This window comes from Mustela nivalis (assembly GCF_964662115.1).
Source record: "Mustela nivalis genome assembly, chromosome: 1".
Taxonomy (NCBI): domain Eukaryota; kingdom Metazoa; phylum Chordata; class Mammalia; order Carnivora; family Mustelidae; genus Mustela; species Mustela nivalis.
This window is the reverse complement of record NC_139020.1, coordinates 146,120,958-146,145,180: the sequence shown is the minus strand read 5'-3', so window position 1 is coordinate 146,145,180 and position 24,223 is coordinate 146,120,958. Positions and strand designations below refer to the sequence as shown.

Below are 24,223 nucleotides of genomic sequence, written 5' to 3'. Positions count from 1 at the left end.
CCCCAGTGCAGTATTTTTGCCAGGAATGTGCCTAGGCATCTGATGACCCCAGGAACAGGGGCCTCATTATGGATCATGACTGGGGGTCTCCAGGGGGTCTTGAGAAATCCCATCAGCTGTAGTGTGTGTGCCTCCTGGCCGGCCTTGGATGGCCACCTAGGATGTTTACTGCCCACCAGGGATGCTTCTCAGTTGCTGTGGGTCCCCGGCCAGAGCACGGAGGTCCTTGCTTGTTTACAGACCTGTGAACATGGGCTGGGGGCCAGGCCTTGTGAACTTACTCAAGGGCCCTGGACTTCAGGGCTGCCGCTGCTCAGAGACTTGGGAAAATTCTCTAACTTGAGTGACTCTCAGTTCCCTCATCGGGTGCTTCTGAGCTGGGAGTTGATGTAACACCAGCTGCTCAATCAGGGTAGCTTTAAAAGAAACGCTGCTTAAAAAAAAAAAGAAAAAAAAAGAAAGAAAAGCTGCTGAGGCCCCGGTGTCTTGAGCATGTCTGCCGAGCCCTGGCCGCTTGCACCTGAGCTCCTCCGGGTTCTCCCGAGATCCGACACCAGACAACCACAGCTCTAGGTCTGGGTGTCTCCATCTCAGCCCTGCTGACATCCAGGGCCAGATCACTCGGGGGGTGGGGGGCTGCCCTGGGCATCGTGGGACCCAGCATCCCTGTCCCTGCCCCTTCCTGTTCGATGCCATTAGCGCTCCCTCCTTCCCCACAATGGTGACAGCTGGAAATGTCTCTGTTGGTTTACCGAATGTGTGGGACAAGATCATCCCCTAGTTGGGAACCACTGCTCTGATCTCAGCATGTCATGAGAGGACAGTATTTGTTGTGCTAACTACCATGTTTCTTCTGCGTGTGGGGTATTTGCTATTTATATGCGGTAGCGTCAGGTGAAGGTTGTACTTGTACCCACTTAAACCTGGGACAGACCTCCGAGGGGGTGTCTGGGGGTTCCCTAAACATATACGGGCAGCATGTGCAGCTTAAAGTGTGTGTGAACTTGCCCACTTACAAGATCCCTTCAAGACCCTTTGGCTGAGGCTGCTCCCCGGGAAGCTCCTTCCTGGCAGTGGGTTGGGGGCCGCATGCTCACTGGGCACACCAGAGGGTTGGGGGCTCCTGCGGAAGGGGTTGTCTGGATCTCGCTCACATTCCTGCACCGGCCCCCGACCCCAACACCTGCCATCGTTTCCTTCTGTCTTCTCTTATCTCCTGAGCTGCCGGTTCCTGGTGCCCCGACTTCCTGTCTGACATGCCAGGGGCAGCCTGCCCCACAGAGGACTCCCCTGGTAAACCAGCAGTGACTGGGAATCATTCATGTGGGAAGGCTCTTGCTTTCCCACGCCTGAGAACTCTCAAAGCTAGGCATTTGTGTGGCTGACTAATTTATCTGTAGAATGGAGACTGACACCTGACCTTAAGGGCCATCATCCCCGGGCCATGCCAGGTGTAAAAAGTGTCCCAAAGGAAAAAAGGGTTGCTCTGACAAATGGGCTGGGCAGAATCCCAGGATGCAGCAACATACTGAAGGTTCTAAGATGTTCCTTAGTAAATCTGCTTCTCGACCCAGGTTGTGAGGCGTACTGGTACTTGGAACGCTTCTCTCTCTGAGCCGCCATGACGCCCTTGAGGTGCTCAGGGACATGCTTCGGTGTTATTACAGACCTTGCACGATGTCATCTGAGTCCCGGGATTTGGTGTCACTGAGGAGATCTGCTCCTCTGCTTCAGACCTCTGTGTGGACTTCCATGCTTGTCTATCACACCTGGCTAGCCCCATTACGTCTCCCCAACCTGCAGCCTCTTGGTTGCTGCCAGAAGACAAACCCTAATAAGTAAAAGAGACCTTAGTCGTGTGGGTGACTCTCATTTCCTTTTGCTTGTGTCTTGTGCATCCCAGGGTCAGTTCCAAATTGTCTTATGCTGCCTGGGCTTGTGTCTTCCCTGTCCCTGGCCACGGGTACTTGGCACAGATTTGGTACCCAGACACCCCCTTTTTGTACTTGTCTCACTTCTTTTTCCTCTTTTGGGGCTCCTACATGGATGAGGTGTTGGATCTGGGGATCGACCTCACTTGACTAAAATAGTTAGTCCCCAGATATCCTTGCCACACCAGATGGTATTAGTTTCACTTTGTGAAAAAGATTCGCTTGGGATTCCTTGAATGGGTGGCCCTCCCAGGCTTGACGGGTTATCAGACCCTGTGGCACAGTGGCCGGGGCCGCTCCGCCGGCATCCCAGCCAGAGTTCACCGGCCGGGCTCAGATCCTGCCAGGGGTCAGTTTCCACGCTCTGGGGTGGTGCCGACCGTCCGCTCAGATGTCCATCCTAACCCTCTCTCCTCTCTGTTCCCCCTTCCCTCTCTGCCCTTTCTCCTGCAAGGCTCTGCCACCCTTCACCACTGGCAGCAGTTGGCCCAGCCCCACCTAGGGGGCATCCTGGACCCCCGGCCCGGTGTGGTCACCAAGGGCTTCCGGACACTGGATGTTGACCTGGATGAAGTGTACTGCCTTAACGACTTTGAGGAAGATGACACAGGTGACCACATTTCCCTCCCGGGCCTAGCTACCTCCACGCCAGTTCAGCACCCAGAGACCTCAGGTGAGGGGTCCCGAGCACGCGAGACTGTCTCAGGCAGCAGAAGTTTCCCACGCCGGCCTCAGGCTTTCCCAGAGGAGATGCAGGAGCCGCCAGCGGCCGAGCAGAAGGAGGAGGAGGAGGAGGAGGGGTCTGGTGAGGGCACCCCGATAAGTCCTGTGAACCTGGCATCTTCACCGGAGGCCGAGTTCTGGGCCATTCCCACCTCTGTCCCAAGCACCATCCGTAGTGGCTCTCTGTCTGTAGCTTCCGCTCGTCTGTGTGGGTGATGGTCACAGCTTCCCATTGTGAGGTTCTGTTGTGTAACGCAGAGTCTGATGCCCCCGTGGTGTCCGATGTAACGAGTGGGTGTAGCTCCCTGCCCATCTGGGAGGTGCATGGCCTGGCAGGGCTCCTGACAGGGGAGCAGGAAAGGCTGCTAAAAAGAAGTGGATTGTTGGCCTCCCACCCCATCCTGCCCGTCAGCTCCCCTGCTTCTGCTGTGGGTCTCTCCCCGAATCTGGGGGGCAGGTTCACAAGTCCCACGGTGATTTCCAAACTAAGCTGAGCAGAGTTGGGCATCTTAAGGGGAAATGAGTAGAGTGCCCGAGGAGAAAATCTGTTATCTATGAGGAGCATCAAAGTAGGAAGAAGCCCAGAAAGTGTTCAGGATTTCAGACAACACTGGGATAAATCAGCCTTTTCTTCCATTTCTAACTTCAATGAAGGTATATGCATTTTCTCTCCAGCTTATGCATGTGTTCAAAGGGGATTTTTCCAAAGCATTTTAGCAATACTCCTTAACCCAACAAACCCAAGGAGAATGTCAGTAAGCTTTTCCAGAGAGAGGACCCCAGATGAACTCGGAGAAGAGTTCTAGCTGATCACCTGCGCCCTGCTACCCCATTAAAGATGGGATCATGAGTTTGCAGAATTATACCCTAGGTGACACTGAGATGAAATGGTTTGGGCTCAGGGCACCAGGACCACAGGGGTCATGCGGTTACCATTTGCCCCAGACCTCCCCCCACCCCCACCCTGCCCCAGCCATAGTGCTGAGAAGACAAGGAAGCTCTCTTGTGGAATCAGGGCAGAGACTCAGAAAAAGATGAATTCGCCCAATGCTGTCATCCCAATGGCATCTTGGAGTCACTAGACTTGAGGAGAGGACATGCGTCTTGGTGATTCGTAACTTTGGTTCACAAAGGCTGCTCTCCTGCCGTGAAGGACAGGACAGGAGAGAGCTGAGGTGCGTGGTGGTGCCTCCCTGCTAAGGGACTTTATTTGGGGCCAACTTTTCTTTTTTCGTTGACATAAACTTTAGAGATATCACCAAGTAAAAAGGATTGGTTTATCAAGTAAGCTTATGGTTTATTGATTTATTTTTTACCAAATAAGTTACCAGATTGAGCTTGCTCGGGAATGAAAATGAGTTTTATTTAATATCTTCACATTTAAGGAAGGGGAACCAGCTGTGGTATCGTGACTTCCCTTTGTTCTCAGCACCACTGACCTTCTGGAAGGCAGACAGTGGTACGGGAAACACGGTGTCTGCGAGAATTGTGACTGAAAGGATAGGAATCATGTCAAGGGCAATGACCCCTCCCTGCAGTCCTGCAGGTGGACCAGAAGGTGAACGCTCTAGGCTTAAAGAAGCACCATTAGGTGTGTCTTTAAGAAGTTATTCAGAAAGAAGAAAACTTATCCTCAAGTCAGCTAAGAACTTCCCTCAGAAATTAGAGGGAGAGACCAATTATGACATAAGTCCTGACCACTTTCCTTACATTAAACAGAGACACATTCATATTTATTGCTTCTTCCCTCCTTCCTCATACCTGCAGCAAATTCATCCCAGCAGCTTTGAGGAGAGACACACCAATCTAGAGTTGGAACTTAGCCCCAGGTTAGAAGTATGTGATCGGAAAGAATTCTGTAGATTACTGAAGGTAACTTAGGAAGAGCCTGATCATTTAGACAAGAGTTCTTTTGGGCTCGTTCTTGGTCAGACTTGTTAAAAGCTCAGCACAGAGGGGATCAGTGGTTTGGAACAGTGACATCGCTCTTTTCTTTCCCTGCTGGGAGTAAAAGGACCCTTCAGATTACTGGAAGGTAAGAAACATGTCACTCTAAATCGTAAATCACCCCTGTGTGACCCCTGAGTGGCACTATGTACATAATCCTGGAGGCTCAGGTAAATAGACAAGCTTCAGCAGGGAGGACTGGGCCATTGCCTGTCCTGGGATTTGTGTCCGGCTGGTTTAGTCCCTGCCTTGGTCTGCCTTTGATATGTTTAGGCTTTTCTGTTGCCAGACAGCACAGTCCCAGAAGCTGCCATCTGGGAATACTGTGTAGGGAGGAACTCTGAAGACAGAGGCTTAGCCTTTTTTCTTGCAGCTGATACTCTGGAAGGAAACTGGGGAGACTTATATATTAGGCACTTTTGTCTAGAACATACTAGCTCACAGAGAAAAAGCTCTGAGTTCTGGAAAAAAAAAATACCCAACCCTACTAATATATTTTAATGTATTGTATCATTATTGGCTGATTTCTATAATCCCATGTCTTAAAAAGCATGATTTCTTTTTTTATATTTGTAAATAAATTAGATGATTAAAATGGATTATTTAAAACAATTTTTAGAATACAGTTTTACTTTTCAGTGATGTTTTGTTTTGTGTATTAACTCACATAGAAAGTACAATTTATCAGCAATAGTCATTATCTCATACTGTCTGTGTTCTGAATTTTAGGTATTTATGTGGAGGGAAGAGCCAACATGTGGGAAAGGATTAAGATCAGAGTTTTGAAGTCTTACAGTTACATTGGTAGATGGTTGGTTGGACAGTGTAGTTGAATTATTTTGGATGCCATCCAGGATCCTTCAAGGAAAGAAAGAAGTAGGATTAGCGCAACATAGAAGAAAGTGAAGGTCAGTTTATTTTTATAGTCCTACCCATGAAGGCCACTCATGTGGGGGAAAACCTGGAAGGAGGTTGGTAGCAATCACGACTGCCTGTCTGGCAGCAGCCCCACAGTAGAGCTGTGTCTTCATTGGGGCAGGTGCAAAAGTAAGTGTTGAAGGCAAAAATCACATTTGGTCAACAGCCCTTGAAAAATCCCCTGAAGGTGCAGCATATGGACTTGCTCTCTCCCCTCCCCAACCCTGCCCCAAGCATAGCTGGCAAAGGCCAGGAATTAACTTCTGTAGCGACCTTGCTTGGTACATAGGTCCAGGTTCTGTTCAGGAGCAGCTACTGAGTGAGGCAAGAGAAGGAAGAGCTCATGGAGGAAGGGAGCCAGAGCGCCAGTGGGGCCAGCGGAGTATTTCTGCAGTGCCTGGGCCGGCCAGGAGCAGGTTGGCGCAGTCTCGCAGCCATGCCCTCTCCTTTCTGTCCCAAGACCCAAGCGGGGCGCGATGGGTCTGGAAGGCAATCTCCGATTCCCAGACCCTCAGGTGTGGGAAAGGTTCGCGTTTATCTCCACGGAGAGAGTGGACCGCGCGTTCCCACCCTGATGGGAAGACGTTCCAACCAGCCCTCGTCCTGCAGCTGTGACAAGAGTTGCACAGGCAGATGGTCGGCTCACCCACCTGTGTTAGGCGATGCTAAGGAAGGCCCCGTGCTCTTGCCTTGGGATACCTATAAAACTAGTGCATGAAACAGGCCTACTGTTTCATGAAAACTAGTGCATGAAACAGGCGACCTGGAAGTGGAAAAATGAATGAAAAGAAGTCGTTGACTCCTTCCAGACCAACAGCTGGAGTCAACCCCACTTACAATGTCCTGAACAAGCTTGCTCTTTGCGAGCGCTCTCTCGATGGCAGCATCATCTCTGAAGACCACAGGAGGGCGCTCCCGTGCTCCAGGAGCACTCCCATGGACCGCAGAGGACAGTGCGCAGGCGGACACTTCTCCGCGGAGGAGGGAGCGCTGCAGTGGGCGTCGGTGGCGGGATGAGCGGTCCAGCAGCACCGCCAAGAGGCGGGCGGGGGAAGCGCGCTCCTGAAGTGGCTTGGATGGGTCTGAGCAGTGGTGGGTCTCCGGTGCAGCTTGGCCAGACCAGCTCCCACGCCGGTGGACGTCTGCCACAGGAGGGACAAGAGGACAGGGTGTAGGGTCCAGCTTTGTTGGCAGCCACAGGATCCAAAGAGACTTTTGCATTTTGTCCCTTTGACATTTTAACCACATTAAAAAAAAAAAAATATTTCTCCAGAACGTGTTTCAGGGGCCACTTGTGGAGAATTTCTGCCCCTCTCTGCATGACACTGTTAGAGTGTTCATCTGTTAAATCACATACTTCTTAGATGAAACAGGGAGTAGACAGCTTGGCACAGTGGGCAAAATTGACTTTTAATTGTTTTAATTTTGTAGGAACAAAAAATAAGTTGTATGGAAACCAGAAGAAGATCTTGTGTAGTTCACAAATCTGTGATAGAATCCTCCCAGGGCCTGCAGGCCCAGGTCTACATCAGGGACTCGGGGGTCCCTGTTGAGCTGTAGGAGCAGACGAGAGCCATGTTGAAGAAATGCTTAAGAGGCAGAGAACGAGAGTGAACAGGTCCATGTTAAGCCTGGATCTAAGGGCTTAAGAAATGTTGCACTTCTGCAACATTATTTGGCTTAAAATCACTTTTATCTTTTTGTTTTTTTAAAGGGTGAAAACAACAGTATTGTATTTAGAAACTTTTGGCTTCCATCCCCCAGAGAAAAACTCTTATTAGAGACACATGAAGCCCAGACACAATATTTTTTTTTTCAAACACAATATTGATATTAATGATGAGGCACAGGGTACACAAAGGCATTATGAAGCTTTTCCCACATGCACTCATCATGGAACTCCCCCCCCCCCCCGAAAATTTCATGGGCAGAGTATAAGGAAGTGACAGGAAAAGTCTTTAAAGCATTTTCCTGTATCCTGACATTTTAGTCTTTCAGGAAGAATTCAGAAGCCTTGCTTTTGCCTTTTTTAAAAAATGGGAAAGTAACTGACAGGCAAAGACACCCCTGCCCCCAATATGCTTACTCTTTGAACAAAAAGTAACAAAGTTGTTAGAAGCTAGTCAAAAGGTCATGACAAAAAGACAAAAGGTATGGATGCTCTTAGTTCAAGTCACAATCTTAAACTGGATGGACAGTGGCTTCTGTTTTCAGTGGGTTTGGTTTGGCTTGGATAGAAAAGGCCAGCCCATGGGTGCCACTGTTGATGTGGTGGAAGCTTCTGGAACCTTCGGGGACAGGGTGGGGGGGAGAGAGAGAAGATGCGTCCGTGTGTGTGCGCGCGCGCGCGCGCGCGCTAATGAGTTCATAGAAATTGCAAAGCAGATCTAAATCATGTGACCTCAGCTTCACCCTAGGTGTTTAAGTTAAGAAGAGGAAATTGTCAGGCATTTTGTTCATTTTACACAGGTTTGGCCACTTCCCATGAAAAAGGGGAAAGAGACTGTGGGAAACGTTCAGTGCATCACAAAGACAGTCCTCTTTTTCCAAGATTTAGAGAGGCATTTGTAATTTTGACTTTCAAGAAGTTGTTTATGTTAGCAAAAAACATAGCCTGTGTGTGTGGTGTGGCCAGGTTTCTCCATCTTCAGAGAGCCCCTTTGAAGCAGCCTCGCATGGTTGTGTATTTTGCAACTCCGCTAGAAATCTCCAGGTGCAGACATACTCTTTGGCATCTGTGTGGGTCACATACGGGCTCTTTCAAGGACTAGGTGCCATGCTGGCTTTTACTGGGGCGAGTTTCTGTTCTCCCTTTCCTTGTGGATGGGGGATGGAATGTGCCATTGGGATTGACTGAGATGGATGAGTTGGTGTATCTGAATCACATCATGTGGACGGGAGAGGCTGGTAGTTTCCGTCAGGCTTCAGGTCCTCACCAGAGCAACCCCACCTTGTCTGTGCTCCTTTTCTCTCCTCACAATTAGAGCAGGGGGCCCTGCAGTCATCCAGATCTGCATAGCACTCTTGCAGATAACCCCCAGTATAGTCTCAGGGCCATCCAGGGAGGCAGCCCCAGCTCTCTGGAGACTGTGGGCCCCGTCAGGGCACCTCCATGACTGGCTGCAGCAGCAGCATTCCAGGCACCCAGTTTCCAATCAGTAGTGAGCACCCTGCGCCCGCCAGAGGAGCACAGCCCATCAGAACCATTTACCAAGTGCACCTGCCCCAGGCAGAACATGCACAGGGTCTGCTCAGAGCAAGCGAGCAGGGTGACCCTTGTCCTTCAAAAGCCTTCCTATGCCCTAGCCTGCAGCTAGCTGAAGGGGTGTGCCTGTGTGTGCTGTGTTCAGAAAAAAAAACGAAAAACGACTGCATGCTAGGCACCTGTATGTAGTTCACCAACACAGAAGATCTTGAATAATCAAGGATTAACTAAATTTATAGGTTCTTGTCGATAGATTCGGATTTTGTACTAGTGTCAGAACCAGACAAAAATAATGTAGAATTAAAAAATAATATTAAAAAAAATTTTTTTAAGTATGTAGGATTAGGGGATGCTTGATGGAAGCTCTTTCCAGTGTGACTACTCTAACCCGTGTAATACTCTGCTCACAACACCACGGGGCCCTGTAGTCCAGACCAAGAAAAAAGGATGGAAGTAGGAAGCCGGAGCATTAAATCCAAGAAAGCCCATTCTTCGGAGGCCCCAAGTGAGCAGCAGGAGGTGAACACCCAGCATGTGAAGCAGGGCTTCGGTGCATTGTGGGGACGGGGCACTGGAGCAGGAAGCCCTCTCCCCGAGCCTCCTGTCTCTGCTGAGAAGGCATCTGCTGCGTCTTGCTTGGAGAAATCACTGTCTCCTGCAGGCAGGGTGTTACGAGTCAGCCTACAGCTGCTGGGTGGTGAGCACAAGGGGCCTCGGGCGACTCACTGTCTCTGTGTTGTGTCCCAAGGAAGGGAAACGCCGCAGCAGCCCAGCGGGCAGTGGTGACGTGCGGAGAGCTGGCGGGGCCAGGCGTCCCAGTGGTATTGCTGAGGGGCCGAACCTCTGGCTTGGGGCTCTTGATTCCTGTTGATCTTCCTCTCCATGGCTTCCGGGGAATGATGACTTCTGAATTTTAGCAGCCTTTTCCTATCCCCAAAACCCATTTGCGTCCGATGGGTTTTGCTTCTGCTGATGCAACTGTGTCCTGAAAATGTCCATCTTGCGCTACCTGTTGCAATCCAAGATCCCATGGGTGATGGGGTGGAGGAGGAGGGGGCCTTTGGTACCTTTTGGTTGGATATTCTGGCCACGTGTTTAAAGGGGGTACACTCCTACTTTTAAATCAGCCTTGCTTTTGACTTATTTGTAAGGTTCTCTCTTTCCACTGTTCTTAGTTACCTCTCTTTACTTCATTTTTCTTTCCTCCTTCCCTCCCTCCCAAATAACCCCTCACTCTGGTTATTTGGGACGCTTCTCTCAGGCTTTTTGTTGCTTTTGTTGCTAGACCTTATTGCAGTCAGAGAATCGTGATTGTTCGGTTGCCTTTTCTTCATAGCTTATTCCATTTTTGTTTTGTTTGTAACAGTTTTCCAGGTGCCTGAGTTCCTAAGCCATCCCATTTATTGGTTGAGAAACAAAGATTCATAAAGCCTGTTTCCATGTGTTTTTTTTTCCCCCCCTTCCTGCTCTGTCTGGCACTCTGTGTGGCTGCGAGTTTACTCTGGTGGCTGGGGTGCTGGCTGCCACGCAGGGACCACGGGCACCTGCCTGGACCCAGCAAGATGGGCTGGACTAGAACAATCAGGGCAAAGCAGCCTTACGCTGCACCTCTACTCACTGCCACCGTTTTTGTGCTCTGGCTTTGTCCTGCCTGCCTTCAGTTTGCCCGTCTCCAGCATTTTTTGTTTCATCTGGTTCTGGGTTTTTTTGTTTTTGTTTGTTTTTTAAAGACACAGTCGGCTGTGTGTGGATCTGTAGGTTTAGGGCAGCGATCTCTTCTGTTTTGTTTTCCATTTTCTTTTTGTCAAATCCAAGAGAAAAGTGGCCATAATGAGCTAGAAGATTCTCATTCACAGCTTCCTGAATCTTCAGAGAGCTCATGGCATCTGAGAACCAAATGCGTTTCCCCCCAAGAGGTCTCTGGGGGCTGAGCTGCTGCAGGGGAGGCGGGCTGGGCGGGCGGGGGTGTGTGTGTCCCAGTACCTCACTGTGCATGCTATTCAGAGCAGCATCTCCCCTTTTCCCTTTTTTTTTCTTTTTTCTTTTTTTTTTTTTTTTTTGCATTTGAGTTATGAATGAGGGTGACCTCTACAATCATGATGTCTCCCGTAGACTGTCACTCATCACTTTACCATTCGCCAGCTTCCTGACGCACGGTCCTAACGCTTCTGTGATTTACTTTGCTCCAAATCCTAGTCTTCAGCTGCCTGAACAACAGCGCTTTAGAGCTTTAAAAGGAAATAACTTGAGGACAGCTGGTGTCTGTCTCATTTTCATTAGAAATCAGACATCCTGGAGAGGCTGGGATAGTGGCCTACAGGACAGGGGCTGCACGCACTAGAGTGCATCAGACCACACCTGATCCTAGGGCTGAAGACAGCCGCAGGCTTTGGCAGTCTTACCACCCTGTTGCTGAGGCAGCTGAGGCCCCATCTCCCCCCATCCCTGCCCACCACCAATACACAGTAGTGGAGCCAGCTTCCCTAAGCCCCTTTCCGTGTAATCTGGAAAGGGAGCCATGCGAGCCTTGCCCTGTTTCCAGGTGGCAAGGCCCTTCCCTGCCCCGCACCTCTCCCATCTCCTTGGCAGAACTTGGCACCTGTTTGCCAGTGAAAAGAAGTATGAAGCCCCACGAGAAGGAAGCTGATTCTGACCCCTGAGGAGGGAAACCAAATTACCCCCCACCCCACAGGCTCATTAGCTCCTCAAACTGGATCCACTACTGGCCAGAGAACACCGATGGGGAACCCTGTCTGGACTGGGTCGGAAGCGGGAACTGGTTGCGCTGCACGCCAGTGCTCCAGGCTGGATTCTGGATTCTGCGATCCAGAATGCTGGCATAACACCTTCCTTGCCCAGATCCAGTTCACAAGGTAGCTCATCGCTTCTTCCGCCGCTGCGAGCCATGCTGGAATTTGACTGTTCTCGTGGGTTTGTGTGGATTCAAGGAATATGTTCTGTTCCCTCCACGCCCCCCGTAGCTCACCATCCTGGGAAGTGCATGTCACAGACCAACTCCACCTTCACCTTCACCACCTGCCGCATCCTGCACCCCTCAGACGAGCTCACACGGGTCACGCCAAGGTAAGGGACCCTGGCCCCGGGGCGGGGGAAGGGTGTGATGAGGTTGGGGCTCTTGACTCAAGACTCGAGGTCAAGGAAAGTCAAGTAGAGGCTCTGCTGGGGCATCCCGTAGTGTGTGCTGTCACCAGTGTGGGGTCCCATCTTTACTCTTAACTTGAGGCCTCTGTTAGATTCAGATCCCCCCCAGAGACAGACTTAGACCCACCTACAGTTGTTTTTTTCATGGGCCACAGACTCTTAGGGCTGGTCTTAACTGGCCAAAGCTATGCTACCAGAGGAGTAAGGCCCAGGTTGCTGGCATTTTGTCCCCAAGTTTGTTGGTGGAGCATGAAGGTCCTTCATGGAATGGAGTTACTGAGCCCGGTGGAAGCCCCCGTTGCCTCTGGACTAGACTGCGGGAGCCATGCACCGCAGCCTCGTGGTAATGACTGAAACAGTAAAACCCGAAGACTTGTACTCAGCTTGGGCCATTTCCTTCTGGTGCCTTAAAGAGGTGGTAGAGGTTGGCACCATCTGGCAAGAGGACCTGGATGGCATGGCGTGGTCCGCTTGGCTTCCAGTGAAAAGGCAAGCCCCCCCCCCCAACCCCCTGTCCCAGCCGGGCGTCTTCTGTGTGGTGCAGGCGAGGGAGATGCCTGGGTGCATGGCAGGTAACGCAGAGAGGGAGGGAGGCGAGCCGGGCCTGCTCGCTCCGAGGGAGCAGCTGCCCCAGGGAGCACCTTAAACTATGAATAATTCTCCGCAGGTCATGTGAGGAGGACGCCGAAGCGGCCCTGTGCCCCGTTGAGCTGAGAGGAGATGTAGGGCAGAGAGTGAGCCCACAGGCGAGGCAGGGGGTGAGCACACTGCCAGCGCTGCCTGCCTGGCAGGGCCTCCTGGAAGGAGCTGTGTGTGCACGTGTGGCCGCCACTAACCCAGGACTTAGGCGTGGCTGTGTCTCTGTGGTTGTGCCTGGCTAACGGGGCCTTGACAGTGGATACCCCTAACCGCTCCCCCCCCGATGCTCAGTTGAGCACAGTGCCAGCACTAATATGGGCCTAACCCGAGTTCTCAGCAGAAAGGGAATCCACATGTTAGCTTGTCCTCTCTGTCTCCCTTCCTGCCTCTGGAGAAGCCAGTATTCCAACCCCCCCAGGGCTCTGTGTTGGAAGAGCTCTGTGTTTTCACCGTGCACTAAAGCTTCTCCTGGGAAAGATCGGTGCCCGGTGCTCTCCTGCCTGAAGCTGTAGGACTCCACCCAGCACACCTGTCCCCATCTCTTGTCAGGGATGGGAAAGGCCTGGGCAGTCAGTAGCAAGAGAAAGCTTTTTGCCTGAGTTTGAAAGAGCTTGACCCCAAATCACAGATCTCCCCAGAATGGCCCCGTCAACAAGATTTTGAGTCCAGAGTGTTTGGCCTTACTGCTTGTAGACTGGTTTTGTTAGATCCCACCTGTGCCATTTGAGGAATCCATCTTTTAACCTTAGGACTCTGCTGTGGCTTCTAATCTCATGTTTCTCTGAGTGCTCCTGACCCTCTGGCATCCCCACTCCTGAGCTTGTGTGAGGTGGGTCTATTCTGGGCTTCTCGCCCTGTGCTGACCAGCCAGCGGCAAGCAGCCAAAAGGATGCCTTAGCTCGAACTTGGCTTATGAACCTTCCCTCCCACAGAAGGAGGCCCCTTCCTGCCCATTCCCCTGGCTCGTGGCTTGCCCAAGGTATCTGGCCCTCCCCTCACCAGCCTGGGGACAGACGGTCCCCCAGCTCCTGGGGCTCACCCGACTGGCTGCTCCAGGGGGCACCTGCAGCCCCTGCCATGTCTTTGGGTGGGTAGCAGGACAGGGCTCACAACACTGTAAGGAGAGGGGTGTGCTGCTTTGCTCTTGCTGGTTCATCCAGCAACTGTGAATGGCCTCTGTGCCTAAGTGGCCTCCCAGCCCCATCCCTGTACCAGCTGTGAAGAGAGGGCCTTTCCTCTATTTTAAGCAGACAGCAATGCCTTTCCCCTTACAGCGCTGTTACACTTTTCTTTCCTAACTCCTGTTACTGCGGGACCCCAGCTTCTGGAACATCCTGGGTCCTCAGCCACCATAGCAGGGGTGGATAAAGAAATCTTTGGAAAGAAGGCTTTCCTTTGACACAGGCTTCATGTATGCCATGAGCCTTTTCTAGATCGTTCCACAGATGTAGGCCCGATGTTATCTGACATGGCTGCTGCTGACCCCACATCTCCACCCCCTGAGGCAAATTCAGCAACCACGGGAGGAGGACAAAGGGGTAGTGTGGCACACAGGGAAGAGCCTACAGTGGGCTCAGGAGGCAGGGGTCTGCTGCTGATGTGATGCACACCCTCAGCCTCCATCTCCCCATCACTCAGGGGCCCTCCACCTGGGTGTCCCACCTGCTGGGGCCATTCGTAAGATGAGCTTTCAGAGCCCTGGTTAACTTCTGGCTTCAGGGAAGTAGTCGTTAGGAAGGAATGCTGAAATTTGATTATATTTGGTAGGGAAAGGAAGCCTCTCTGCTTGAGGCCTGAGCCCTCAGACTTGGGCTCAAATCCTGGGTCTTCCACTTAATAGATGAGTTGACATTGACTAGCCCCCTAACCTCTGAGTCCGACTTTCCTCACCTGCAAAGGGGACAGTTAGCCTCCTTTCTGGGGCTGAGACAAGGGAATCATTTCCATGGACCCTGCGAGGGAACCCAGAGCCCTCTTGGGTAGGAGGGAGGAACAGACAGGGAAAGAGGTATCTGGGGAGCCTGGGTTGAGGGACTCCTCCCGGTGCCCCTGCAGGAGACTGGCTACAAGCTGTTCCCAGGGGCTTATGGGCATTTTCTGATGAATGACCTTTTGTCTTTTATCAGCCTTAACTCGGCTCCAACTCCAGCTTGTGGCAGCGCCAGCCACTTGAAGTCCACGCCAGTGGCCACCCCCTGCACACCACGGAGACTGAGCCTGGCCGAGTCCTTCACTAACATCCGTGAATCCACGACCACCATGAGCACGTCTCTGGGGCTGGTGTGGCTGCTGAAGGAGCGGGGCATTTCCGCGGCCGTGTATGATCCTCAGAGCTGGGACAGGGCCGGCCGGGGCTCCCTCCTGCACTCCTACACCCCCAGGATGGCCGTGATCCCCTCCACCCCACCCAACTCGCCTATGCAGACGCCCACATCTTCCCCGCCCTCCTTTGAGTTCAAGTGCACGAGCCCTCCCTATGACAACTTCCTGGCCTCCAAGCCAGCCAGCTCCATCCTGCGGGAAGTGAGGGAAAAGAAGAACGTCCGGAGCAGCGAGAGCCAGACAGATGTGTCTGTCTCCAACCTCAACCTCGTGGACAAAGTCAGGAGGTTTGGCGTGGCCAAAGTGGTGAACTCAGGGCGAGCCCACGTCCCCACCTTGACTGAGGATCAGGGACCTCTCCTCTGTGGGCCTCCGGGCCCCGCCCAGGCCCTCATCCCCGGTGGCCTGGTCCCTGAGGGTCTGCCCCTCGGATGCCCCACCGTCACCAGTGCCATGGGTGGGTTGCAGCTCAACAGCGGCATCCGGAGGAACCGCAGCTTCCCCACCATGGTGGGGTCCAGCATGCAGATGAAAGCCCCTGTGACTCTCACCTCGGGCATCTTGATGGGTGCTAAGCTCCCTAAACAAACTAGCTTACGGTGAGGAGGGGAGGAGGGTCCTTCCCCTGGAGGAGACCAGGCTTGCTCCTGCCTCCCTCTCCTCCCCCACTCTGCACTGCGCGCTCTCCCTCTTTCCTCCTCCATCCCTCCCCTCTGAGCTAGACAAATCAACCTCGTGCCTATTGGGGGAATGAGTGGAGACTTTGTAAAGTGTGTACATAGGACTTGCAGACCTTGTGTCCACCTGCCCTTTCTCTCGATCCTGCGGGAGGGGCCCCCAGCACCATCCCTGCTCTCACTGGGACTTCACCTGTGCTAGCCCGAGGCAAAGGGCAGCCGGGTGTCCAGTTCTCCTCTCCTTCGAGAAGCACTGAAACTCCCAAGTGCGTTCTTATCCCATGGATAGGAAACCCGTGAATCTGTGGCCGGCTCCCAGTGCCACACATTGCGAGCTGGTACGCAGCCCGTGTCGCTGGGCGCCTCGCCTCCCACACCCCGGGGGAGCCGCCGAGCCTCCGTCTGTGGCCACACACAGCTGATGTAGCTTCCGAGATGGCAGGGCTGTACTTCCTCTTCCGGGTGGCCCGGCTTCCTCAAGACCTTCACTCCGCTTCAATGGAGAGTCGCTTCTTTTTTGAGGTGTGACTTTTTCTTTCCATGCCTTCAACCTGAGTCATCCTTCGATGTCCTGTCCTTAGTCCTCCGGCCAGACGTCAGACCTGAAAGAATGTATTGACACTCCTGCTGTGTTCTGTGTGAGGTCTTATTTTTTCCATTTTTTTTATATGCAGGGAAATAATGGTACTAGATGGAAAGTTGCAGTCTCTGTTCTCTCTGTGGCTCTGGGACACGGAAATCCATTTCACACACACCCAGTCGCTCGTGAGATAGCAGTGGAGTTTGGGGACCCAGGATCACAACCAGATTAAGACCAGACCCAAGACAAATTTCACAATAGGGTGAAAAGGAAAGGGGGCAGGGGAAAAGGGCGTGGATGGAAGGCGTCCACGGGAAAAGTAAAAAGAACTACCCCCAAAGGTAATACAAAACTGGTTCGCAAGGGCAGTGAGGCAGTTCTCGCTGTGACGTTGGAGGCTGGCCCACGTGCTCCCATGTACGTGGTTTTTACACACACAGCTAATGCCCACACACCTTGCCCTCGTGTTTCAGGACAGAGCGGTCACAACACGATCTTTTCTCCTGCCACCTGCCCCACCAAAGCCTTGGTCTCTGCGTGCCACTGTTTATCCCTAGGAACAGATAGAGGTGCTCGTGGGAAGAACCAGAAATGAACAGAGGGGAGCTTGATCCTGTTGCCGTCACTGACCAAGTTCTGAACTTTTATTTATTATGTGTGTGTGCTGTCCTCTCCAGTTCTGGTCACAGTGTGTCTGTGGCTTTCCACTCTGAGCAGGTAACTTATTTATTCTCACCTGAGGGCTGTACTGCCCAGCACAGTGCTCCCTGGTCCTTTGTTTCAGGCATTTGTGGAAGGGTGACATCATATGCAGATGAAATTGTCATGTTGCCATCCCCTGTTCCCCGAGCCCCTCCCACCCTGGCAAAAATGTGTCCAGTTGAGTGTAAACACGCCCACTGAAGACTTTGAGAACATCTCAAAGGAGCAAGCTCCAGTCCCGCCCTTCTAGATTACTTATTCTCAGAAGTCGAGGTGGGGGGGCTGGTTCATTATTTTCAGCTCCCCTCGTGGTTGTATGCGTGCACTCACTGCAAGGAAATTCTTTGTATTGGAATGTATTTTAAAGCAGTAGGTAGAATAACAAAGGAATATGAAAACCATGAACTGAACGGACCACTTCATGTATTCAGAGAGGAGCCACCCATCACCACAAAGGAAATACCAGTGTAAAAATCAGCAGTTCGGAGGTTGCAGTATTTAGTATAGTTAATGATCAACCTTGTGCAACCACCACCAACAGAGTGTGTTGTCATGCATCAAAAAAAAAACACAACAAATTTTATTCTCTAATATCAATAAAAGAAGTTCAAGTGATGGAAACCACACTGGGATTCTGACTTGTGTTTCATTTTTGTCTTTTCCATTTATGTGAGACGTAAAGCTATTTAGCTCTTCCAGAAGATTAAATGGAAGCCATCTACATTCCATGCTGTTCCGACCACCCCTTTCTACACGGTGCCGTCCCTTAGACACCTATCTAGCTGGAACCCAAAGATCTTCCCTACCTTTCAGGGCTGCACACTGTTCCACTATGCACACGTACCCATGGTGGATACGGTCACACTCCCGGGCCCCAGTACCCTATGGCGACACACGGAGTTCCTTTTGGCCTTTTCTATCACAGCACTGCAATGAAAAAAAAATTGCATGTATGTAATCTTCCGTATATGTGAGCACATCTGTTTGATAAATTCCTAGATGGATTTTACCAAATTGCCCTCCACAGAGTTTTGTTAAAAAACTTCTGCAGGGGCAGAAGGCGCCTGGGTGGTACAGTCAGGTAAGCATCTGACTCTTGATTTCAGCTCAGGTTGTGACCTCAGGGTCATAGGATTGAGCCCCACATTGGGCTCCATGGTCACTGCAGAGTCTGCTTAGGATTCTCTCTCCCTCTCTCTCTGCCCCTCCTTGCTCCTTTGAAATAAAAAGCTTTAATTTTTTTTTTTTCTTTTTTAAGCCAAGGGCAGTGGAGGGTCATGAGAGAATTGAGAGAAAAAGGATCAAACTTACTCTGCTACCTCTGTCTATGGACAAAGCAGGTGCTGCCATTCGGTCCTGGTGTGACCTTGGGGGAGCCACATATTGTCTTTGGGGCCTCTTTTCTTAACCTGCAAGATTTGAACAGTAAAATACTTAGGGGTTAATCGTTGAGTCAGCTTGCCTTGACTCTTCTACTGTGTGCCGGGCACTGTTCTAGGTTGTGGGGATCGGAGTCACTTCTACTCTTATGGAGTGTACAGTCTGTTAGTGGGAGAAAGATGGTACCGAACATGGCTTAAGGAGGGCTGTGCAGAGAATTCTAGTGGGGTGTTGTGAGGGAGTGGGTGGCAGTCAGGGAAGGCCTTTCCGGGGGGGTGGCACTTGAGTCAACCATGTGAGATCTGGCACAAGACCACACGGGCAGAGAGCAGCCAGTGCAAAGGCACAAAGGCCGGAAATGCATTTGGTATGTTTGAGGAGCAGAAAGAAGACCCACCTGCTGGCAGAGAAGGGGAACGTGGTGGTGACCAGGAAGCCAGGATGCTCACTGAGGGGTCCCTCTGATCCCCATGCTTCCCAGCCACACTTCAGGGAACAAGGCACATGATTAGTTCTGGCCTGGAGGCTATGAGCAGAGAGAGATCCGTGCCCGTCTCCTCACGCCCCTCCCTTCCCCTGAAGGACAGTGGAAAGGGAGGGGACAGGGTGAAGGAAGGTGTGGCCTCCTTCACCCTGAGTTGCCCAGGACCACATGGGCCAGACTCTGCCAACCTGCACGTTGCACGTGATCTGAAGGAGAAACAAACTTGTTAGGCCAGTGAGATGCTTGGGCCGTGCATCAGAATCCAGTGTAGGGCCCACGCATCTTCTGCATTTTCCCTGGACCTCCTGGGGACTCTGGGGCTAAAGTTTGAGAACCACTGTGCTGGGTCAGGCAGTGCTGGGGGTGCGATTCTTGCTATGTAAGGGAGGGTTTTCCTTCCACAGTCTCTCCCGGCCCTAGGGTGGGGGTGGGGGGCTTGAGAAGGCCATACACCTGTGGCCCATCTTGCAGGGAAAGGCAGAGTGAGGGGTTTATCTGCCCAACTCAGGCAGGGAAGGCTTTAAGACAAGGTGACTCTGGATCTGAGCTTCAAAGATGGGCAGGATATGCCAGGTGCAGGGGTGGGGAGGGAAGGATGGCATTTCAAGCAGAGAGTAAAGATGTAGAGGAGGAATGGGAAAAGGATCCAAGCATAATGCCTTCTTCTAGGCCCTTCTTACAGTAGCATGGTAACTGATAGAAAAGGGGCAATAGGGTTAGGAAAACCACCATTTTGCAACCATAAGGCTAACTCATCTTGACAGCAATGGATGCCAGAACCACTGAGTGTGTTAGGTAGCATGCTAGTTACACACATTTCCTCCGATAGAATGTTTACTATTTTGTAGAGGGTGTAAATACCTTTGCAGTGGAGAAACCAGTCTTGGTCATGCACCACTTCTAGCAAGCCATTAAACTTAACATGACCCAAATGAGACAAACTGGCCTCAGTGCCTCCTGATGTGATGTACTGGGAAGGACACATCCCTTCTGTGCTACTCTGCCAAAATTGTGAAACCGGAGTCATGAGGCTGAGAAACTGACTAGCCCCAATGGAGGACATTCTATAAAACAAGGTACCTGTTCCCTTGAAAAATGTCACTGTCATGAAAGAAAGATCCAGGACCTACAGCCAAATGAAGGAGAAGAAAGAGACAACTAAGGGAATTCATGGTTCTGAAATAAAAAACATGTTTTAAAAGAAGCTGGGATGATCAGAGAAATATGAATATTGAACACATTTAAAAATGCTGTATCCATGTTAAATTTCATCGAATTCAGTTGTACAGTCACTGTGTAAAACCTTGTCCTATTTCTTAAAGGAGATACTAACTAAAGAATTAAGATAGAGGGGCTTGAAGTCTGCAAGTCATTTTTGGAGGTTTTCGGCTGGCTCAGTTGGTAGAACATGCAACTCTTGATCTCAGGGTTGTGTGTTTGAGCCCCAGGTTGGGTGTAGAGATTAACTTAAAAAAAGCATTTGGGGCGACTGGTTGGCTCAGTTAGTTAAATGTCTGACTCTTGGTTTTAGCTCAGGTCATGATCTCCTGATTGTGAGATCAAGCCCCGCATCAGGCCTTCAGATTCTCTCTCCATCTCCTTCCCTTCTTCTCCCTGCTTACTCTCTCTCTCAAAATAAACATCTTTTTTTTTTTAAAAGAAAAAGAACCCCTGAAAGTTGGAAGGCACCCTAATACCATAGGTCTTATAAACTATAAGAATAAATGTATTCTTCTGCCTTGTGGCTGTGGCATGTGGCAGGAAGATGCTTGGGATGACTTGTTTTTTCCTCCCTGTTCTGTGTTTAATTTCTTCACATACATCCTGAATCCTACCCCCAGCCCAGGAGACTCAACCAGAAGGCACCAGGGCCCAAGGGGAAGTTCTCAAAGAGGCAGTTGAATGGGCCCAGAAAACAAAGATGTCTAATTCTTGGTATTTTTAATTATGAATACAGGAAAAGCTGAGTAAATGTTTTGATTAAGGTCAAAAGATTCAAGGAGCACCTGGGTGACTTAGTTGGTTAAGTATCCGCCTTAGCCTCAGGTCATGATCTCGGGGTCCTGGGATCAAGCCTTGTGTTGGGCTCACTGCTTAGCAGAGAGTCTGCTTCTCTCTCGCACTCTACCTTTCCCCACCGTTTGTGCTCTCTCTCTCTCAAATAAATAAACAAACATCTTTTTAAAAAAAAGATGAAAGATTTGAGATGAAACCCACTAAGCCAATTTCTCTTTTTACTCTTTTTACTACTACTGCTACTGCAATGGCCCAGCAGATTCTCCAAGCTGGTACATGAAGGAGAACGTTAGATGGGGCTCTGATCCACAGCTGACAGGGGGCCCTTCACCTTCCCTGACCCTGGGCCAACTCAAGGGTCTTGGGAGAAGCCCCAGAGGAGTCTGAAGATCCAAGTACAGATGAGCTAGTTTCATAGTGGGGACCAAGAAAAGGAAGATATTCTAGAATACCACTCTGCCTCATTCAGGCAATGACCACACAAAAATAGAAGTGGCCAGTGGGTCTCCACAGAGAGATCCCCAGGGGATCACCAAGTATCTGGTACCAGACAGATGTAGGACTCACTTCTAAACATGGCCTGGGAGCAGAGAGGCAGGTATGCCCAAGGGGCCCTTTCCAACACAGGGAACAAAGTAGACACGTGCCTCCCTCCAAGCTCATAGAAGTGCTGTCACCCAGAACTTAGATGCATCTGGGGAGGTGGAAATTTATTCTGATGACTTAAATGGATTGGAAATTTAAAGATTTTATTTATTTATTTACTTCATAGACAAAGATCACAAGTAAGCAGAGAAGCAGGCAGAGAGAGGAAGAAGCAGGCTCCTTGCTGAGCAGATAGCCTGATGTGGGGCTCGATCCCAGGACCCTGTATCATGACTTGAGCTGAAGGCAGAGGCTTTAATCCACTAAGCCACCCAGGGACCCCGGATTAGAAATTTTAAAAATTAATTTTTTGCTCATGTGGGCTCCTGGTGGGAGAACTATCCTGGAAGGATTTATTTTCTGCATCCAGTAGAGGGCACTTTAAGATAGCAGAAGACCTGAAAGAACTTACTGGGATGATCCAATCCTGAATTCATGTGGGTTTGCTTTTGCCTGGAAAGCAATTCAGGGATGGCAACTGGGATGAACAGAGACATTGAAGGAAGGTAATCTCAGTTGACCAAGTGAACTGGAAGGAGGCATTCCAGGCCAAGGGATCGGTTTATGCACAGTCTTGGACTATCACTAAAGAAATTTAGCATAAAATGGGGAGGAAACCACTTCCTGTCCTGCCACACTCAGGAGACAAAAGAAAGCAAAATATAGTTTACAAACCATTCTGTACTAGAAGGGTGTTTCTACCCCTGGAAATTAATCCACTCCCTTTTTTTTTTTTTTTTTTTTTTTTTTAAAGAACCCCAGGAAACCGTGGACCTATCACAATAGCTTCTTTGGGGACTTTTTTTTTTTTTTTAAAGATTTTTTATTCATTTATTTGACAGACAGAGATCAGAAGTAGGCCGAGAGGCAGGCAGAGAGAGAGAGAGAGAGGAGGAAGCAGGCTCCCTGCTGAGCAGAGAGCCCGATGTGGGACTCGATCCCGGGACCCCGAGATCATGACCTGAGCCGAAGGCAGCGGCTTAACCCACTGAGCCACCCAGGCGCCCCTAATCCACTCCCTTTTAATGCACATCCCTTTTAAACAATTTTTCCCTTGCTTTTTCCAAAGACATTTGAGAGTGGGCTGTAGATATCCTGCCTCTTTACTCTTTAATACATTAGCCCAAGTCTACTGAGCGTGACAGAGCCACAGCGCACTGACTGAACCCAGGGTTGGAGGAAGTGGCTGTTCCTTGGTGCTTGGACATTCATCATGTCCAATACCCAAGGTGCAGCCTGGGTTCTGATTTCAAGTCCCAAAGAACTTAGGACCAGAGAGGGAAAGTGGGCCCTTTAGCTTAGACCCATAGCATGGAGGCTCAGCAGTGCACATGAGTCGACATGAAAAGTCTCAGGGAAATGAAGTAAGACAGGAACCTGGTGTCAATCAGGAGTAGAGCAGAATGCAACAGGGTTTCCTGCAATCAGGCAGCCGCACCACTGAAGGACCACCTGGAGAGGTGACTCGCAAGCACCAGGCCAAAGTTTAGGGACATCTTTACAGAAGAGAAAAAAACAGGAGTACCTGGGTGTCTCAGTTGGTTAAGTGTTAGACTCTTGATATCAGCTCAGGTCTTGATCTCAGGTCAGGGTCATGAGTCCATACAGGGCATGAAGCCTACTTAAAAAAAAGAGAGAGAGAAAGAGAAAAGAGAAAAAATAGATATTTTGTTCTCCTAAGCCCCCAAGTAGATAAACTCTTAGTCCTTTCTAGGGCTTCTACTCATCACCTATGACACTAAGACCCAGTGTAACAACGGCTCCATGTGACCCCTGACTCTCCTGGTTGCCAACAGTCACCTTCACTGGTCTTGGGTCATTGTACTGCATGCTCAGCTGTTCCAAGAGGGTGCCCCCAGTTCTGCGGGAGCTATGGAACTGACCCACACCCCCAAAACAGGCTGAAAGAACAAGAGGCCAAGAACCCTAAAGTCCCTATAAAACTGGTGCATCTTGCTTGGATTGTGGTCAATAGTTTGGACTCTGTACATTCCCTCAACCACCTCTTGCCAGAATGACTAGGAGGAGGAACCCCCAACAGAGGAAAAATTCAGAGACTGTGATCTCTGCTACTGAGTTAATGGATATAGACATAAGCAAGATGATGGTCAACCTGGTGCCTTCACCTGCTATTTGGATGAAGGGCTTGCCAGAACTACTACTGGAAATAAGGTTTTGGGGGCCCTCAAGGGAGCAGTGGATGGAGGCTTGTCTATCCCTCACAGTACCAAACTATTCCCTGGTTATGATTCAGAAAGCAAGGAATTCAATGAAGAAGTACCCACTTCATGGGTCAGAATGTTGCAGATTATATGCGTGACCTAATGGAAGAAGACAAAGATGCATATAAGAAACAATTCTCTCGATACATAAAGAACAATGTAACTCCAGACATGATGGAGGAGATGTATAAGAAAGCTCATGCTGCTATACGAGAGAACCCAGTCTACAAGAAGAAGCCTAAGAAAGAAGTTAAAAAGAAGAGGTGGAAGCATCCCAAAATGTGTCTTGCCCAAAAGAAAGATTGGGTAGCTCAGAAAAGGCAAGCTTCCTTTGAGCTCAGGAGTGGGCTGCTGAGAGCTAATAAGCCAAACCACAATTTTCTTTGAAGACTTTTCAGATAAAGACAATAATAAACTTATTCATCAAGCAAAAAAAAAAAAAAAAAAAATACACACACACACACACACACACACACACTAAGTGGAATAAATAGCAGACTACAGGAAGCAGAAAAATGGATCAGTGACCAGGAGGACAGAGTAATGGAAACCAATCAAGCTGAAATGGAGAAAGAGACCAAAAAGAAAGAAAGAAAAAAGAAAAAGAAAATAGACTCTAGGAACTTGGGAACTCAGCAACACCACCAAGCATAATAACATTTGCATTGTA

General features: G+C 50.3%; 1 protein-coding gene and 1 pseudogene across 23 annotated transcripts in view; both read left to right on the top strand.

The window, feature by feature from the left end:
- TRAK1 (trafficking kinesin protein 1) overlaps positions 1–17,432 on the top strand; it is a 182,165-nt gene extending 164,733 nt beyond the window's left edge. For 12 of the 22 annotated variants that reach the window (XM_082724849.1, XM_082724831.1, XM_082724833.1 and 9 more), the window contains 3 exons: positions 2,386–2,736; positions 11,706–11,808; positions 14,652–17,432. In XM_082724849.1, the coding sequence (XP_082580975.1) occupies positions 2,386–2,736; positions 11,706–11,808; positions 14,652–15,450 (1,253 nt within the window). In that variant the 3' untranslated portion in view covers positions 15,451–17,432. The remainder of the gene's footprint in view (positions 1–2,385; positions 2,737–11,705; positions 11,809–14,651) is intronic. The other 10 variants (XM_082724841.1, XM_082724843.1, XM_082724842.1 and 7 more) reach the window with 2 other exon arrangements.
- A 5,240-nt stretch (positions 17,433–22,672) lies between these two features.
- On the top strand, positions 22,673–23,987 carry LOC309842331 (large ribosomal subunit protein uL18 pseudogene; annotated as a pseudogene). The gene is made up of 2 exons: positions 22,673–22,695; positions 23,422–23,987. The product of its transcript is annotated as a large ribosomal subunit protein uL18 pseudogene (transcript).
- Positions 23,988–24,223: the final 236 nt, after the last annotated feature.